The 19638-nt window shown below is 40.8% G+C and overlaps 2 protein-coding genes across 2 annotated transcripts; both read right to left on the minus strand.

The window, feature by feature from the left end:
* Nucleotides 1–76: 76 nt before the first annotated feature.
* Nucleotides 77–5986, minus strand: LOC133149836 (extracellular matrix protein 2-like). Its single transcript, XM_061272007.1, has 10 exons — nucleotides 5640–5986; nucleotides 5442–5581; nucleotides 4623–4853; nucleotides 4312–4555; nucleotides 3784–3899; nucleotides 2720–2852; nucleotides 2482–2639; nucleotides 2236–2372; nucleotides 686–1012; nucleotides 77–630 (listed from the first exon to the last, which is right to left on the minus strand). The coding sequence occupies exons 1-10, from the start codon at nucleotides 5821–5823 to the stop codon at nucleotides 447–449; spliced, it is 1854 nt and encodes a 617-aa protein (XP_061127991.1). The 5' UTR covers nucleotides 5824–5986; the 3' UTR covers nucleotides 77–446.
* Nucleotides 5987–8445: 2459 nt separating this feature from the next.
* On the minus strand, nucleotides 8446–18800 carry LOC133150162 (galectin-8-like). Its single transcript, XM_061272507.1, has 5 exons — nucleotides 18462–18800; nucleotides 16007–16183; nucleotides 11741–11826; nucleotides 11484–11661; nucleotides 8446–9103 (listed from the first exon to the last, which is right to left on the minus strand). The coding sequence occupies exons 1-5, from the start codon at nucleotides 18480–18482 to the stop codon at nucleotides 8957–8959; spliced, it is 609 nt and encodes a 202-aa protein (XP_061128491.1). The 5' UTR covers nucleotides 18483–18800; the 3' UTR covers nucleotides 8446–8956.
* Between the last annotated feature and the right edge of the window lie 838 nt (nucleotides 18801–19638).

Below are 19638 nucleotides of genomic sequence, written 5' to 3' on the forward strand. Positions count from 1 at the left end.
AGAAATGTAACATGTGATTACTCGCCCTGGCAGAGAACGTATAAATGCCAACGGTACAAAAGCAGCTTTGTAGCATTTTCGGAGCAGCTTTATTCAAACTCTTGTTTACTTAAGCATCTGCTAGAGGTTGTCTCTAATTTACAAGTAAATTACTTGCCTTTACAGTTACTTTTTATAGTCTTATGCCTTTTTCAGAATTAAGTTTGAGGACGTATGCTGAAGGCAGGTGGAATGAAAGGACAAGACTCATCACAGAAGAAGAGGGGCAACAGGGGGTTGAAAAGACAAAAGTTCAGCTGAGAAACATATGAATTGAGTCGGACTTCATACATACATACTTCAAATGCTGCGATTAGCTTCTTCAGTGCATCACAACTGTAGCATGTTTGTGGTTTTAGTGTATTGAGATGAATGCAAAACTTTGCCAAAATCTAGCGAGATCATGTTTACGTCTGAATTTCCGGCAAATCTCCTCGTTGAGGATAAATGACAAGTCCTTGAGCATCTGTGAGACAAGCGAAGGCATTCGAGGGAATCTTGTCCACTGTCAACAGGTTATTTTCTAAGTGGACTGACGCTAAGGTGGAGCCAGAATTCCTGGGGTGACACACTCCCCAGCGCTTCACCAGCCTGTAAACACCAATTATTGCAAATTACAACTTCAAAAAAAAAAAAGCGATCTCACCTGATATAGTTGTTGTCCAGCCTCAGCACTTGCAGGTTCTTAAACTGTCGAACCCAACGAGGTACCTCCCCCAGGTAGTTGTCGTCCAACAGGAGCTCAACGAGCGAACGGAACGTTCCGACAAAAGAGGCCCGATCGACGCCCTCGTCCGTCAAGGCGTTGTGAGACAGATCAACGGAGCGTAAGCCAGGCCGCAGGTGGCGGAAAACCTGAGCGGGGATGTGGCTGATGTTGTTATTTTGGAGCTTCAGTTTGAGGAGACGGCGAGGAAGATTCATGGCCATCGACGTTAGCTGGTTGTGGGACAGGTCCAAGACTTCAAGCCTCCTGTGAAAAAAAAATCCTTCAGTCTGGATTTAAATAAAAGAAATCTCTAATTTGAGTTTAAAACTCTTACCCAATGTTGAAACCATACTTTGAAAATTAACTTTAATTTGAAACCTTAACCTTTGATCTCCAATCTGAGTTTAAAATCCTACTTTGAACCCCTAATGTGAGTTTGAAACCACAAATCTACTTTTAACCCCTTCTTTTTAACCCCCTTCTTTAAAACCCCAAGTAGTTTAAAATAAATCAAACTTGTTGCTAGTTGATTTCATTCAGCCATCGACTCATTCAAATCTAACAGCTGTTAATTTGTTAATATCTGTAGTGGAAAACATATTTTTAGCAGTGTGTTGCATGAAAAAAAAAAATATAACAAAAGATCTATTAAGGCCACAGCCTGCGTCATTCTTAATGGATGTCCTGTATTTGTCTCGTTTTGCATCGCTTAGCAATATGTACTGTGCTTTTTCTCTGCAGTTTTGCTCTCCCAGAAGCTCCAGCCATGGTTCAGAAGAATCCCAGGGAGCAATGGAAAAAGCCACAGGAATTAACTATATTTATACACGACTCACACGCACAAACTCACACACCCTCACAATCGCATTGAGACATGCAATTGCCCTCGCTCACACAGCTACTCATCTCCACACACACATGGTCACCCTTCAGCCTGAGAATCTGTGAGCCTGTCATTGTGTCTTTGAAAGGGGGCAGAGGGTTGGGCGGGGGGTGGGGGGTGGGGGGGGGACAAAAGTACATAATTCATATTGACTGACACTGATGATAGGAACTCAAAATGAACTATTGTAAGCTCTAATTTGTATCGTTTTCTTTCTTGGCTGCGTGTGTGCATGTATGCATCATAGCTTGATAACTAGGCACTGATATCATGAATAGCTAATGATCTCTGTCAGTGAAGGTTTCTTTGGCTGCCACAAGTTAAAACCGCTGTCATTTTTATCATGAATCAAAATGCATGCAGTAGCATAATCTATAAGACACTGGCCTACCCCCTTGTGCCTGACACAGGAACTGCAGTATAATGTATGAAAATTAATATATATATATATATATATATATATATATATATATATATATATATATATATATATATATATACATGTACGTATATATATTGTACTTTTGTTTGTTTAGCATGTGATTTTCTACAAGCAACAATCACACATTAAAGGTTGTGAAACAATAATTATGGATGAATTTACTGAAGGCGGGTCCAGACATGTGCAAGGCCGTCTTCACGCAGAAGGTTATGACTCAGGTCCAACGTTTTCAAATTACTGCAGCCCCTGAGTGCCTCTTCTGTCAGCACTTCTATCAGATTTTCATCCATATCTAAAGTCTGTTTGAAAGAAGGACCGAAAGAATGAATGACAGATGTGTGATCTATCCATCCATCCGTATAAACGTGGTTTGTGTTGGTTGAACTTGGAAAGGAAGAACTTTTGCACCTGGAGAGAACGGGGAAGGCCCCGAGGGAGAGAGCGAAAGCGGTTGTTCTCCAGTGTGAGGTGACGAAGTCTCTTGAGCGGTTTAAACGCGCCGAGTGACACGCCACCCTCATGCAGACCGTTGCCTTCCAGCTCCAGTTTCATCAGGTTCGCCAACCCTAAAGATGACAGAGCTATCATTTAAATTAATTGCCATATGGAAACTTACTTGCTCTTTGATGTACATGGTGATGTTGACCTGCGAAGCATTGAGGGAACAGGGTGCCTAGCTTGTTGTTGTTCACACTAAGTTCTTCAAGAGCCGGTGGCAGCGCGGGGATCACTGTGAGCCGGTTGCCATCCAAATTCAGCTTTTTCAGAGAGGTCAAGTTCTAAAGAGCACACATCAGAAAGAGCAGTGAAAAGGCCAAAGAACAAAATAAATGCTTGTCTTGAACGCCATCATTTTCATCCTGAAGATAGAATTACAGAGTTCAAAGAAGTGATCCAAGTGAAAGAAAGCCAAAAAACTCTTCTATATCATCTATCATGTTGTATTTTTGGTACGGCCTATCAATGCGGCATTGAGCAAAAGCCTCGGCGGTCGATGCGTGTCATCTAAAAGCTGCGGACTGGATCCATTGCTGTGTCCTTCAAGCCAGTCCATCAGTCCTCTGTCATTACTGAAAGGGATGGGGGGGGCAGCACCCCTAAAAATAATCTCCTTCCCTCCTCGTCATTGGCCGCAGCAGTTTTCCAAAAAATCCGCGCAGCCAATGTCGTCAGAGTGCTCCGACGGCGGCACGTAATGATTGGTCGGGAAGCAGCGGGTCGCTCGAGTGCGGTCGGGATCTTTGTGTGCGTTTGGCCTGTGGTCAATTCGAGGTTGGACCGAAGGTTATTCTTAGGAAAGATGAGTTAATGTGATTCCCAGCACTCGCTCTCAAATTATTGTAATCATACGGGATTAAGAGTGCCTTTGATTTTAATGAGATGCGAGAGCCCGTTTGAATTTTGCATCAGTAAGACAATAAAAACTCACTCATACTTTTTGTGACATGATGCCAATCGTACGCCGAAATAACTTAATCTGAATTCTGCGCATGCCTATGTTATCACAAAGCTGCATTTGGCGTGGGTTTTAGTTCTTCCTGCCCCCTTGGCTTTGAAAGGCGCCCATGTTACTGGAAGTGGTTCTGCAAGACCTCATTTCTATGCATGAGCTCCACTGTGTGACGTTTTGGCCACAAGGTACGTGGACATTTTTGGAGGCTTGCACTATTTTGAGCGACTGGAAAGACGTGTAGGTACAAGACTACTCACAGACAGCGGTTTTTGGCTGAATGAATCATCGTCCAGTTGGTTTTTGCTCAGGTCCAGGGATTCCAGTTTTGGCATACCGGAGAAAATGTCTGGAGGAATGACTCTGATGTTGTTGTCTTGGTGAGACAAAGAGGAAGGATGAAGTGGTTATTGTAATACAAAGGCAGAATCGCAATATGCAGACAAAAGTATTGGGACATTACTTCAATAACAACAATAGACAATTGACTTACTATTTGGCATAAACCTCCCATGTACAAATTTAGTGAATTTCTTTTTGTCATTGCTGTTTTTTTGGGGGGGGGGTGTTGGCAAATTGATACTAGTAGTCAATCCCAATGTAGGTCAGTTATTTTTTATTTTTTTTACAAATTATTGAATAATATAAAGTGGAGGGAATGGCTTGCTCTATCCATCCATCTTTTTTTCTTAAAATGACCTTTGTCAACAAATGCATGGAGGTGCAGGCGGATCCGTAATTCATAAAGAATAAATGTTTTAGATTTCAAAGTTCATCAGTGAACACACCTCCCACGTCCAGCTTGGTGACCTCCAGGTTGTGGATGATTGGCAGGTGAGCCATGCCCACATCCCTGCAGTTGATTTCAGTGTTGTCAGTCTGGCACTGACCCACGGGAGACTCCGGTGAGATGCTTGTGGTTTCGCTCTGATTGCCAGGAGCTTCAGTTGCCTCTTCTTCTTCTCCCTCTTCCTCCTCCTCCTCCTCCTCCCCTTCCTCGTTGCCTTCCTCTCCTTCCGCTTCCTCCTCTTCCTGAGACAAACAAGTCAGCAAGGTGTTTCACTGAACATTAAACACCACTCCTTCAATAAGTTTGAACCTCTTCTTCATCTTCCTCCTCCTCCTCCTCCTCGTCGTCATCATCGTCGTCATCATCATCGTCGTCGTCCTCTTCCTCTTCCTCTTCCTCCTCCTGTTTCCCGTGTGCTTTCTCTTGATCCATTAGCTGCCTCTTCTCATCATGAAACGCCTTCAGTACAGCCATTAGCGTGCTGCTCTCTTCTCCTTTTTTGCTTATCCTCCAGCCCACCAGGCGTCGCCCTAAACCTGCCTAAAAATTGTTGCTTTACTGCTTCTCAATTTTTACGATAGAAAGTTCAAGACGCAAACTATGGAGGACCAAAACAAAACCCCACAAAATGAATAAAAGCGAAAATAAAAATAAACGTAAAAATATGTAATTAAAATAATAAAAAAGTAAAAATATATAAAACAGTATTTATTGTATGTCTACATTTATATTTGTATTATTTTCACATTTATTTTGCTGCTTATCTTAAATGTCTACGTGTTTTTTATTTTTTTTATTTTTTTTTATTCTGTAATTCCATATAATTTGAAATTTTATTTTTTCAATTATATTTTTATCTTCGTTTTTATTTCCCCTCTCCTTTTTTTTTTGTTTGGCAGTTTTTGTCCTCTATAGGCAGACTACCGATCACAAAAAGACATTAAAAGACGTTATTCCACAGAATTTTCGGTGCCCCACGTGAAATTTCAAATAATAAATAAACTAAAAGTGCAAATTACAGTTATTCTCATCATTCAGCAGCATCTTGAACTGTGGTTCTAAAGATTTTCACACCACTGGTGAGCCTACGTCTGTAGAAAAACACAAAACGTACGTATGACTTCTTACTATTCTATATGCAAAGGAGTCCACTTTGGCAGCATGTTTCCTCTTCCACCAGGCGTCTCTCCTTTGTCTATCAGCCTTGAGGAGTTCCTGGTTCTGCTCTTCTGTCACCATCAGGACGTGATTGTCTCCTCTTCCATCACCTTTGAAAAAAGATGTCGTTCTAAACATGATTCTATGTATGTCACGAGAATAACTTACCTTCAAGGGGAGATAGGTCAGAATCTGATAATTTCATTTTGGTATCAATCCCAGTTTCTTTGGTTGCTGTTTCTTCATGTTTAAGTGATTTGGGTTCCAGCCCTACTTCTTCATCATGTGACAAGCTTTGTCCAGATAAAAATGTGCCACTCAACAAAATGAGCACTAACCATAGCTGTGGCATTTTTGATAGTAGTCCACTGAGGTACCAAAAAAAAAAAAAGCTAAAGTTCTTAAAATTCAGAGGTTTTTTATTCCCGGCCAGAAAGTGGGATAATGAACGCTGCAGGTAAAAACAGTGCTAGGCTTCACTCTGCTGCCTTGCCAGCTCAGTGACTGCTGCATGTACAGGGATACAAGTTATGTTGTAGGTGGAGAGGTAAAAATAGAAAATCTCACATTGTTAATAGAGGCCCATGTTCGACTGAGCATGATATACACAGACACGCCTGACTCCTCCTCGTCTCGTCTCCCACTTCTTCTTCCTACCTACTGTCTGCCTCACACTTGCTAAGGGGAAAACATTTGACCTAGAGGTAAACATGCCATGCATGTATTCAATCTATGGGAATTATTAATCCATTACATCTTTTGGTTTTACCCTTGAAAAAGCAATATTGTCTTTTCCTTTTGAATATTGACATACTAGGTGTGCAGTAGGTGTGTATTAGGTCCTTTCCCAGAGGTGGATTTTTCCATTTGTGGTCATGGGGTCATGTCAAAGTCAACCCTGTTTGGCAAAGCTCCACTAGCATCTATGTATGAAAACAAACACGACTACGTGGAAACAAACGATGTGACCACCATCGTTATTTTCCCAACATATAGAATGCATGTGTACGCACACAATTTGACACAGTGCTGTCTCAGCTCATCACGACGGGTAGGGTGCCACCAGCCGGGTCCTGTGGGTTGACACCTGCCCACAGCCACAATATATTCAATCAGGAACTCCACTCACACACACAAATCTGTCATGTGTGGCCATTTAGCAAAGTCACACATGTTTGAAATGTGCCTTAACCCTGGGTCATGTGCTGCAGACAACTGGCCAAATGCTGAAGTGCCAAATGGGGGAGAGAAGTGGTGACAAATCAAAGGGCCCAGTATTTCCACTTTGCGTGCATTGGAAGCATTTTTTTTTCCCTCAGGGCCCCAAATCCTTGGCAGTACCAGTGGACAAATGCCACATGGAACAGTTTATCACCACTAAACACTGAAACACTCGGGTTCTGGTGGGCCCTTCACACACGTCTCTGAAAAAGTAATAAGAAAACAAGACTAAAAGCCGCCAGCAAGTCATAGTATCTGTAATTACTCAACTCAGCTTTATTTATAGAACATTTTAAAAGAACCACTGCTGGATACAAAGTGCTGCATGTGGAGTAAACATTTGTCACAAAAACAGTTACATCAAAAATTAAACAGTAAGATAAGGCCAGGGAGCCAAAGTATACAAGGTGGAATTGGCTATACCTGGGACACTGGGAGCAAACCCCCTTTCCTTGAAATTCAAGAAGCTCAGTGCCATTGCGGCCCTAACCCTTAACGAGAAAGCGATTTTAGTGCTGAGTCGGGCATACTGTACAATTGATCTGAGTGACATTTGCAAAGAGGTGGAAAGAACTACTCCCATGTTTTTTTAAGATGTAATGTAGGGGCAGTCAATGCAATGAAAACAGTAGGGGCCCCAAAATTTAACAAAGTGGAACACCAAACAAGTGAGGCATGGCGGGACAAGGCGAACACACAAAGGTCTGTCTGCCAAATACCCTAGACCAGTGGTTCTTAATCTGGGTTCGGCCAAACCCTAGGGGTTAGGGTTAGGGTTCGGTTCCTCCAATAATGTTTAAGAACCACTACCCTAGACACTAAACCACTAGACAGTTTCCTGGTGCTCCAAACTAGCTGAGAAAATACTGTAGTTCACTGTATCGCAATGAATCCAAATGTCACTTCAAAACAATCACAACAGCTTTTAACAGAGCGCTTGTGGCATTACCCACTGAGCCAACGAAAAACCAAATCGCCAAGAATAACTCGCGTTTTGTTTTGTTGTTCAGTTTCCTCTGCTTCTCAAAGACGTGAAAATCAGGCTTGCTTTTGCGAGAACCTTCATCATCACGACGTTCATCAGCCATTTTCTGTCAGAAGTCAAGCAGGGAACGCTACAACTAAGCCAAAGGGTCCGAAAAGAGTTTTAATCACAAGGCCATGTACTTGGCGCAGGAATGTGAGCGAGCATGGATACCAACAAATACAGCTCAGTGACCTATTGGTGGAGTGTCCTCCCTGAGACTGGAAGGTTGTGAGTTCAAACCCGGGCCGGGTCATACCAAAGACTATAAAAATGGGACCCATTTCCTCCCTGCTTGGCACTCAGCATCAAGGGTTGGAATTGGGGGGTTAGATCACCAAATGATTCCAGAGTGCGGCACCTCTGCTGCTCACTGCTCCCCTCTCCCCCAGGGGGTGGATCAAAATCACATGGGGATGGGTGAAATGGAGAGGGCAAATTTCACCACACCCAGATATGATCATTGGGACTTTAACATTAACTTAACAAGATGAAATACGGAAAACTGATTGAAAAGTTAACTGACCAGTGTTGCCATTATTCACGCCGACGATGATTGGTTGAGGTTGTTCTGGTCCCACAGAGCGCATGGTTTATGTATATTAATATATATTTTAAACACGACGACCTATTTAACAGTCAGTGGTACGTGGGGAGACATTTGAGAAATATTACAAAATAAATTCTAAATAAGATCCTATCAAAATACCTTAAACACAAAGGAGTGAATATTTTGAAATGGTGTTTTATTGGAAATAAATCGAGAAAGCAATACAAATTAAAATCAACAAGAGATCAACATCAATTTTCCAAACAAATCTGGAGCACATTCAATACATTCTCAATGTTTACATCATTGGAATTATGGCACATGCAAGTACGAGCCACTGCTGTCTACATTCAGTACACTAAGGTATTACGTAATAACTACATCTGCCAACACTACCAAACCAAGACTAAAACAAATCTTGTGTGCTGTTATTGTCTGTGTTTGTGTTTTAAATGTGATTTTTATTGCTTAACTCTTAAATGTTACCTGATTATGAAGTATATTGTAATGTGTGGGAAAGACTTTGTTGTAATTGGTTTCGTGCTTCTATATCATACACCTTTCAAGAAAATGAATCTATCTATTAAATTAGTACATGTACTGTACATACAATCCTTAATCTATATGAATACTAGCATATAAATACATGATATCCAGACATGAAGTGGTCCTTCCGTTGTTGACGTGCTGTCAATTCTTACTGACGTCTACCAGTGTCATGTCACCGCTCACTTTCACATGTGAGATCTTGTTTAAGGCGACTCTGTATTTGTATTCCAGTTGGTCATTGTTGTTGACAGTCACATGGAAAGCGTCAGCGAAACAGGAGATGCGTATCTGAATGACAAGACAGTAGCAGTGAGCAACATGGCATCTTAGAGAGCTTCAACCAGTAAACATGTTCTAGAACTACACTCTGGAAATGCACACAAACTTGATTCACACGTCAATGTCAGGGGACATAACAACTATTGACCTGAAAACGCTACCAAATATTGCTCGTCCGTCCATGACTTATCACCCTTCCTTATCCTTCATAATACAGTATAATCGTCCGTCCATCCGTTGTCATTCGAAAAGGATTCTTGGTCCGTCAAATGTCATAGTCCAACAGATTAGACCCTATTTGATTAAAATGATGGGGTGAATATAGTATACCATACAGTGGCTGCCAAAGAGCATTTACAAAGACTCAAAATCGTCACTTTGATTCACAACCCTAAGATGCCAAAACGGCACTGTAGCCAAGGGTAGAATCAGATCTAAATTGGTTATACACAATATCTGTCCTCTCTGCGGCAAAAGGCTTTTCATCCGTCATGGCATGAATGACTTTCCATATACATAAATATTTAAAGCTCATTAGCTGGCTGATTTAACTATTGACATCCACTTTACTAACAACCCACTTCTGGGCTAATTGGCTTCACATTCCCGTGTGTGTGCGCGTACATGCACGTGTGTGTGTAATGAAAACTATGGGGGGAAAAAAACATAGTAATACATTACAAAAGGGTGGGCGATAATTCAATATCAATATGAATTGCGATTGACAGGTGATCGCTAGCAATTGAAAATGCCTTACATAAAATGTTTTATATGAATTCAGAAAGATATTCCACATGAACTAAACAAAATCAAAACGTGTTGTAGGCAGCGCGCAGTCGCCTCCAAACACAAAAAAGCCTTTTTTAGCATTAGTTTTCTTTGGACTCCCTCACTTCTGTCTGGCATCTAGTCTATTGCCACACTTCGCGATCTCTCTCTTAGCAGTTGCAGTACGAGTATGCAGAGTCATTATCTTTCTCCTTTCGGGAACAATGACATTGGTGTGAGCCCTGTAACTCGGTCTCTCCATGAAATTGTCAATCTGATGCAACGTCAGTGGAAGACATCCCAATGCTGGCTGTTCACTTATCACAGGCATAAAGCGCTGTTGGAATGACCACTGACAAAGACGTAGCTTGATGGGCGTAGTGATGCCTTTAGATGACCAAATGTTGCTAAGCCGTTAGAACACTCTTGCAGCTTTGCCTTTTACAACCCTAACCCTATTCCTGATGTCTTTCTCCATGTGCCTTGGATTAGAGAGGTTACCGTAATTTTCGGACTATAAATCGCACCGGAGTACAAGTCGCACCAGCCATAAAATGCCCAAAAAAGTGAAAAAAAACATATATATGTATATAAGTCGCTCCTGAGTATAAGTCGCCCCCCCACCCAAACTATGAAAAAAAACGTGATTTATAGTCCGGAAATTACGGTACTTAAAAGGTACGTGAAATTGTCAACATGCTGTCTTGTTGGCCTGGAGTGGGCGTTGGAAGGTGTTGGTATTGTCCGATGGTCATGGCGTTGGTCTTTTCCTGGCTTATTCATAAATCGCTCATATCTCAGTGCTCACATGGACTGTTAATTATTTTTTGCTCAATCTGCAAGATACTCTTCATTGGCTAACATGTATAAAGTCTCTAGACTTGACATGCTTTTTATCATACAAAATCTATTCAGACTGAGACAAAATAACCTTAAGCTCAGAGCTCACAACTTTGATCTCACAATCTGTATTGTGACCAGTGAGGGCAACCCTGTTTTAAACCGGTCATGATGTCAAAGTTATTGGTTGTGCCATTTTTGGTTTTGACTCATCAAATGAGGTGATCTACCAGTGATTATGGATAGATGCTGCCAAGGTTTCTTCTTGATGTATAACAATGCCATCATTGTCCCTATACCCAAGAAAAACACAGTGAACTGCTTGAATGACTATCGCCCGGTTGCCCTTACCCCTATTATCACTAAATGCTTTGAGAGACTCATCCTACCCTCCATCAAGTCCGCCAACCCAGCCAACATCGACCAGTACCAGTTTGCTTACCGAGCAAACGGAGGATGCAGTCATGATGGCGCTCCACACAGCCCTCACTCACCTGGATCACAAATATGTGAGAATGCTATTTATGGACTTCAGCTCAGCATTTAACATGGTCATTCCCCAAAAGCTGGTCACAAAGCTGCACAACCTGGGCTTAGACAGTTCACTGTGTGCATGGATATGGGACCACTTATGGGAATCATTTATCTGAATGATGGTATTAAAGAAACTCTGCAGAAAGACACCTCCCTCAAAACCTGGTCGATGCAGAATATCCATAGCAAACATTTATTGGAGTTGTTGTAATGGAGGTATGTGCAGAAAGACAGTGTTCAGTGTAACCTGAAAGTCGGCGTCCGGTCTAAAAGAGAAGGAGTTTATCTGGCGCTCCTCCACGCCCCAGGAACCAGACAGAAGGGAGTTCCGCGCAAACACGTTCACATCGCCTTTCCAGTTGAAGCGAGGGCTCAGGTTCAGTGCAATGCTTTTGCCATCGCGCATCATCAATGCAATGTCAAAACTGCAACACAAACACAAAAGCGCAAATATATAGTCAGGGGCACCCCTTTATTTGTTATACATTGGATGTAACCTAGTACCGTTTTGGGTTTCGATTGACTCGCCCTTTGATGATTATAGTGCTGCCCACACTAAGACCTCCAATGAGCTCCCTGATTGAACCACCCTGCAACAAAAGAATGCAATTTGTGAAAAAAAGAATAGTGTGAATTCTATCAAGAGTTGACACAAGTGACATGCTGTGGAATTAAAGGTTATACTGTACAGAAGCAACGGCGGAGCCAGAGGAGTGGCAATCGCCACCAACCCCATCAAAGCCTTGTGGCCACCCCTGGTGCCACCCTGATGAAGATGGCCATGTTTACACATACAATATTGCACTGCCGTAGCATTTTTGGAGAAAAATAACTTCCCAGTCCATGTGAGTGCATCCTCACGCAGAGCACAGGCGTACGTGCTGCACTCTGGTGATTCATTGGATGAGATGACACAGTTCCTTCAGGCTGCAAAAAAACAGCAGCATCAGCAAACAGCCTTTTGAGGCTGTTGATATGTGTGTCTTAAATTGGTAGTACAAAATGAACTAAGGCAATGTAACATGCAAGCAAGAAGCCAGTGGACTGTTTAGCTTAGTTTTTTATGTGTCTGTCTTGTTCAGCTGACTGACTGCTGTCCATGGAGACCTGACAAGTGATGCAATTGTGAAAAACCTGATTAAAAGTTACCGCAAAATACGTTCTGATTTATTATTATTAGACAATCTAGCAGCAATTCACTTCTTTTTAACTGTATTCTTCCATGGTGTTAGAATACAAGGTTTAGTGTTTAGTTGGTAATGTCACACTCATGGTAAATGGACGATTTGGAATGGTCAGTTGACCTACTATGCATGTCTTTAGAGGGGTTCGGTGAGTCTGTCTCAGGGGTTCGGCAGAGCCTCCGCTGTGGAGGTCCAAACATACCTGATTTATCGTGTAAATCTGTGATAATCCATATCTGAATTGGCGTCGCAAAGGCAACAGCACAAGTCACACTGATTTGCAGGTGTGTAACTTGTTGTGAGTTCATGCATTGTGTTGATTTTGTTCTTTGAACAAGGTGATGTTCATGCACGGCTACAGTGATGACCTTTTTGTTACTTTTCAGTCATTGTTTGTTTGTACTTTTGTCAAAAACGCTCCCTTTTGGAGCGCTTTGTGTCTACCTGTTTCTCAGTATGAGGTGTTTAATCTTATTGTTTGAATAAATTGCTGACTTGACGGCCAACTCATCTCTGTGCCTGAGTCCTCCATTCACCCAGTTGTGTCAAAGTGAGAGAACAAACGAGCAATGTTTGTTCTCTCTGTGGCACCGTGGTGCTTCAAAATGCATGCGCTATGAATTGAGGTCACTGCATTCTATTAGTTAACCACGAGATGGCACTAAACACACACGGGTCGTTTAAATACAGCTGAACCTGTCAGAAATTCACTCGGGTTGACGCGCTAGTCATTTAGCTTCCAATGGTCTTTATATCTTCATAAATTAGAGTCTATGACCAAACCACGTTAGACTGAGTCACATAGAATTGAGACGTGTAAAATCAAGGTTAGGCTGTACTGGCATTATGTAATACTGTTTCTAGAGATTAATAGTAGTTTGTGGTTTCATATGATTTCAAGATACTCTGTTTACTAATGTTTGCTCATGGGTTCCACAAGAAATATTATTTAAAAAGGTGGATGTAGTATTAGGTAAGGCAGTATACAGGACATTTCATACACAGGGCAACTCAATGTGCTTCACACATCCAAAAGCACCATAGCAAATAGAACACAGGCCGTTCATAACAGAGAGAACAAATACATTTGAATGAGTTAAAAGTCTTACATTTAAGCACAAAGAAATGAAAAGTAGCATAATAAATGATTTATAAAGGTTTAAAATGGGACAAATGTATAGTTTTTAACGGGGATTTAGAAACACTCATACTACGGACTGATTTCATTTCCAATGCTAATTTAAAGCTGACATTTCATGGTTATAAATCCTTCTATAAGGATTTATAAGAATCCTATAAATCCCTCCTAAGTCCATGCACATAAAATAAATCCCCTCACAATATTTATGAACACGTCTTGTAAACAAGCACTACAGTCAAACTGCAAAGTATGAAATGCTAGCCCTAGCGTTACCGAGAAGCTAACATTGTGTTTCCCAAGAATAATACAGCACCTTGGATGCAATTCATCTGATACAACTACTCAAAATACACCCACAAGAAGTAAAAACAGAGCGCACAGCGCTAAAATCAGCAGAAAGACTGATGCTAATGCTATGAAAACGAGGCCATTATAGACACGTAGTAATATGAAAGTGACATATAGTTTATTATTTTTGTGTCATCTCAAGCTCACGGCTTTACTGTGTCCGTCATTTCCGTAGATTGAAGGAACTGAACTCTCTATGAAACAAAGTCTTTTGGCGAATCCTTCCGAGTGTTGCCACCTGTCCTGGATTTTCCTTATTGTCCTGAATTTCCATCGTCTGTCCCGGAAAAATAAATCCAGGACACTGAGCTGTCCAGGATTTTTGAACATATTGTGCAAAATGTGTATTTCAGTTTATTTGTAGCATGCCTACGTGCATAAACTTGTGCACAGCCTTATTGGCTCTAGAAAAATGACGGAGCATACTCATTTGAGGTGGTGGCGGCTCATTGGGAATGGTGAGGTGAAAACGGAGTGTAGCCATAGGATAAAGAGAGACAGAAAGGAAAGGATCCACTGACTAAAAAGAGTGACATTTTATGGTGAAAATGGGTGGAGAGACGGATGACGAGGTGATGGCAGGCCAGTAAAGAAAAAATATAAACACTTGACATGTTTTAACAATGACTGGTTAAAACAAGAGAAATATGCTATGTGGCTAAGACCATGACCAAGTGATCCATTTTATACTAGCTGCTCCCTGGGCCCAGCGAAAATTCTCAAATATGAAGGTAAAACCGCATTCGATGATCACGCCAAGTCTAAAAAACATCAAAATCGAACCCAGCCAAGAGCAGCAAGCAGCAGAGGCACAGGAAAGCACAAGCAAAACACACGCCACACGCTAAGCAATCAGGTAAGCTGTTTGACATTACACTTTACATTGCTACATTTGGTTATTCTTACAGACTGTGAATAATTACATTACTTGTTTTCATTCTGCATAAGCAAACAGAACATAAATATTTATTCCCCCTTTTTCCCCCCAATACTGCTCCGAGGTGTCCACAACAACAACAAAAACACTGAAAATGAACCAAAATAATAAAGGCCTGCTATTAAATAAAGCAATTAACTAAACAAATAACTAGTAAATGTAAATTGTACTAATTAGAGGGATACAATTGCAGCGTAGAAGGGTGATTTTTATCTTAGGTTAGATGTGCGATGGGCGCCATTGCGTTTAAACAAAAAGGTCATTTCGATGGTCAAAATTTACAGGATTTTTGTCAGACCCAGGTGGCAACCCTAATCCTTCCCTATGGTAACAAGAGATTTCTGGAACACTCATCTTTAAAGTGCTTTGCACAGACAAGCAGGACTGCCCACAGATGTGGGAACTTCGTCCTGAAAATTTTAATTTAACCAGGCACTTCTTTGAGGTTCTGATGCTGGAGGACCGTGTAATGAGTTGTGTGGCTTAATGCATCCGACAACGCAACATTTCAATCTCTCCACTTTAGCATCATTGAGTTGTTTGGACTACAAAACTCTCTCTGAGTGATAAAGATGGCGGACTTGTGAAACAGTTTGGTCACACTCATAGTATTTAAAAGCTAAAAAGTGGATTTTCCATGATATATCTCATTTCATGCAGCATAGCAGCTAAATGCAGCTTCACCATGTTTGCTTTGAAACCTGGGTTCCACTAATTGACCAGGGTCTGTCGACATCTGTATCCTAAAGGGTTGTAACAAATAGCATTTGTATTCAAGACTCAACCCATTCAGCTGTTTATAGAATATAATTTTCTTTTTTTTGTATTAGGTCATTTATGTAGGTTGGAATTTTAGGGAACGGTGTTGCTTGGTGCTGGGGGAACCAAGATCGGAGTGACCCTAGATCAGCATGTGTCGTTCCTACATGACAGCTCCAATAGTTGTAACACTACAGGCACTCTAATTAATGTGACAATTAATATTTCTGCATCTTAAAGTGATGAGGAGACGTATCACTTGTCCCACCTGCAGGATTAGGACACCGTGGACTTCTCACACACCTTGAGTTTCTCACACACATCATTTTGGTTATGGTCATCCACACTGAACAGAGGCCACTTGGTTACATCCTACTCCTGCTAGTAACCACAGGGCTTACCTTGCCTGTGTGGTCTTTTGATTTGAGCGTGTTGCTTTCAGCTGTCTCACTGCTGCTGCTTGGGCTTTTTAAGATGAACAGCGGCAACAGGACCAAGATGGCAACCAGGATAGTCACCAGAATAGCTATGAGGATAGCCACATGCCGAGTCTGCACTGACGCTTGAGGAGAGGAAGGCTGCAGACAAAAGTGTAATACTTAATACAGTCAGAACAATAATCCATGTCATGCTTTATGCTTCAAGTGAAATTCAATTGAACTCAAACATAATCAACACCTTCCAGCTTCCGCTTGTGAGCAATAAACGTTTTCTCTGGGAATTATCAACTGTGGCGGACAAGTTTTTAGGTCACTTGAGAGACAGAATGATATTGCTCAAAGTATAGCAGCATGGTGGAGCGCTTGTTTGCCCTTCGCCTCACAGTTCAAAATCAAATTTGGGCTCTGGTCTGACTGCCTTGAGTCTCTCTGCATCCTCTCACCATTACTTCTTCATTCCCCAATCATACATGGTAGGTTAAGTGAACTCTTAATTCTTAATATGAATGGTTGATAATCTATGTGTGCGCTTCAATTGGCTAGTGAAAAGTTCAGTGTAACCCATTGGTTGGTTAAAGTCAACGGGGACCCTCGCGATGACAAGCGGCACAGGAAATAAATGCACGTTTTAGTTCACCATAATTCCAAGTTAGTACTACTAGTCAGAATACTATTAGATATCTTGAGTGAAAATTCCAACTATTCAAACTATTTGCAATAAGTCAGAAAGGTGTTATTGAAATCTACTGTTTGGTTAGTTTTCACGGAGAAATTAGCGGTTCGGAGAAATGATAGGTGCATGTTGTTGACGTAAAATGTCAACTGAAAATCTGTAAGTGGAGCGCCCGTGACGAAAATTGTTATCACCCATTTGTTGTAGGAGGGTCAGTGAGGAAGCGGATTGGGCTTGTTTACTGTTAAAAAAAATACATATAAAAAAAATTGGTCATACCAAACTATGTCCAGCAGATAACAGTCTTTGGTCTCTTTAGGATGAGATCACCATGTTACAAAGGCAAGGCAAGTTTATTTGTATAGCATGTTTTATATAGAAGAAAATTCAAAGTGCTTCACATGAAACATTTAGCATTACAAAAAAAAAAAAAAAAGATGAAGACATCATAATTAAATCTAAATGAAACAACAAGATTAAAATGATTAAAACCAAGCACCAGTCCAATAAAATAGGTAAATGAGAGGTAGAGATTAAAATAATGGGGATTAAAACAAGACTAAAGTATGAATGGATTCACGAGAATGTTATGCAGTGAACAATAGTTTTCAGCCCTGATTTAAATGAACTGACCCCCAATTTCCTGGTGTTTCTAAGGACCAAGGAATGCAGAAGCATGTGAACATAGCTGTGCTTTGGAAATTTGACAGTTACAAGCAAGCAAGCAAGCAAGATCAATGTTCTTGTCATCTTAAATGTCACAAATGAGAGAAAGAATGACATAAAGATTTAAAACAGAGCGCCAGACTCCATTTTTTGGATGAACACAGTGGCACCTAACATGGACTAGAAACTTTACAGGCTTGCAAAGTAAATACTCATGCCCATTGTCAGCAACAAAAAACATTCAATCATAATTTACAAAAAAACAAATCTGAAAATTACCTGAACTTTGCACCTGCATAAGCAAATGAAATTACTCGTACAGTCTCAAATATTAGAGGCACAATACCTCCTATTTTAGGGCAATCAGGAGCCCTGGTAGAACTGATGACATGACACATGCGCAAAAATTTTATTCCGGTGAATACGCTGAAAAAATGTGTAAATACTTTATTCAATTTTATTTCCTCAAGTGTGCGTCAAATAAAAACATCAAGGTACATTTCTATGGAGACTATCCGCATCCAGATAATTTCATTTTGTGCAACTGCTTGACAATATTAAATTGAGTAAACTCATTACACCATTCTTTTCAGTCACCTTACAATATTTGTACTTTTAAATTTTATCTGGATGCAGATGATTTTAGTTTCTGCAACCTATTGACAAAATAAAATTGAGTGAATTCAACTAAAATGTTTTTTTCTGTGTATTTTTAGATACATCCTTTTGCCATTAAATGTACATTTCTATTGTCTAGTATTTTGTAGAAAAGAGGCAGTACAGATGTCTTGAGGCATCAAAAACGCAAAATTAAAACCACAATTCACATGTCGCTTACATGCATAATACACAAGTTCACTAAAGGCATGTTGTCTATCTATCTATCTATCTATCTATCTATCTATCTATCTATCTATCTATCTATCTATCTATCTATCTATCTATCTATCTATCTATCGATCTATCTATCGATCTGTCCGTCAATCTAACTATGTGTCTATCTCGATGTAGATAAATTGTAGACTGCAATATGCCTGACATGCTCTCGCTACATAGACAAAGGTTGGATTAACTCACGTTACGATTAGGTACAGCCATTTTTCAAGCTCAACAGGCGTCAGCAGCAGTTGTGGTCGGATCTAATTCGGAAACTGGACTTCCTCGTACGGGCGGGCGCCTTCTTGACGAGCATTCGACCGCTGGTGGTTGTTTGCCTCTTTGTTTTGTGACGCACTTTGCGTTGCTTTTAAGACCAAAAGGATGACATTTCAAAAAGCGCCCACTAAAATAAGGCTACAGAAGGAATCAACATATTTCGTAGCCACGACGCAGTGGGGTTGGCTGACTGCTTCTCAAACGTCACAAAGTATAATAAATAAATAATAACACACCTCCTGTGCTCAAGACAACAAACACGGTATGAGATCAAGCAGAGGTGTCAAACGTAGTCATGATCATTACTCAAGTAGAACTTTGGCTGTCCCGTTTTACGTTGCCGTGTAGAGCCTTTTCCCAAATTCCCAAAAGTCCCGCTTTTTTTATTCGACCTTGCCCAAATAAAAACACGTCCAGTGGTGGCAACTGTTAAGTTATGTTCAGAGAACACAACACGCAGTAGTCAACGTTATCAAACTACACACTGGCGCACGAACGTCTATCTTTACCGTTTACGTCTAAAATGGGAGAGCGCAGTGGTCAATTATGTCAGCGAGACGCTGCCGGAAAATTGTTGGCCGACTGGATTTCTAGATTGTCCTGACGCACAAGCAAACTTTTTCTCATGCTGATTTTCTTTACTCTCTATTTTCGACCCTACATAGTAACTAGAAAATGTCATTTCTGGAGAAATTGCGTGTGAAGGCGAAGAAGCTGAATACATTATTGGGGAATGCTCCAGATTGATGTTGGAACGAATTGAATTACTAGAGAAATGTAGAAATGAGAAGTATCAAGTGAAATTTTGGAGAATTTGGCGTGAATTTCAAAATTGAAAAATCTTGGTAAGTGGGAAGTTGTGGAATAGGTGGGCAAATGATGAACAGTTGAACGTTGAAATGGATCGAATCGGTTGAAAAACTTGGAAGTTAGAGCAAATGTTGAATGCCCCATAGAGAATGAATGGGAATTTAAAAAAGAAAAAATGGCGCCAATAATTTTGGGAATTTGGAGCGAAACGAAAACTATAGGTTTAAAAGGTTCACTTTGGAATTCTACAGCTGAAACCGGTTGAATCGGGCAAAAAATTGTAAAAGTT

Source organism: Syngnathus typhle, linkage group LG2, assembly GCF_033458585.1.
Source record: "Syngnathus typhle isolate RoL2023-S1 ecotype Sweden linkage group LG2, RoL_Styp_1.0, whole genome shotgun sequence".
In the NCBI taxonomy this organism is placed as follows: domain Eukaryota; kingdom Metazoa; phylum Chordata; class Actinopteri; order Syngnathiformes; family Syngnathidae; genus Syngnathus; species Syngnathus typhle.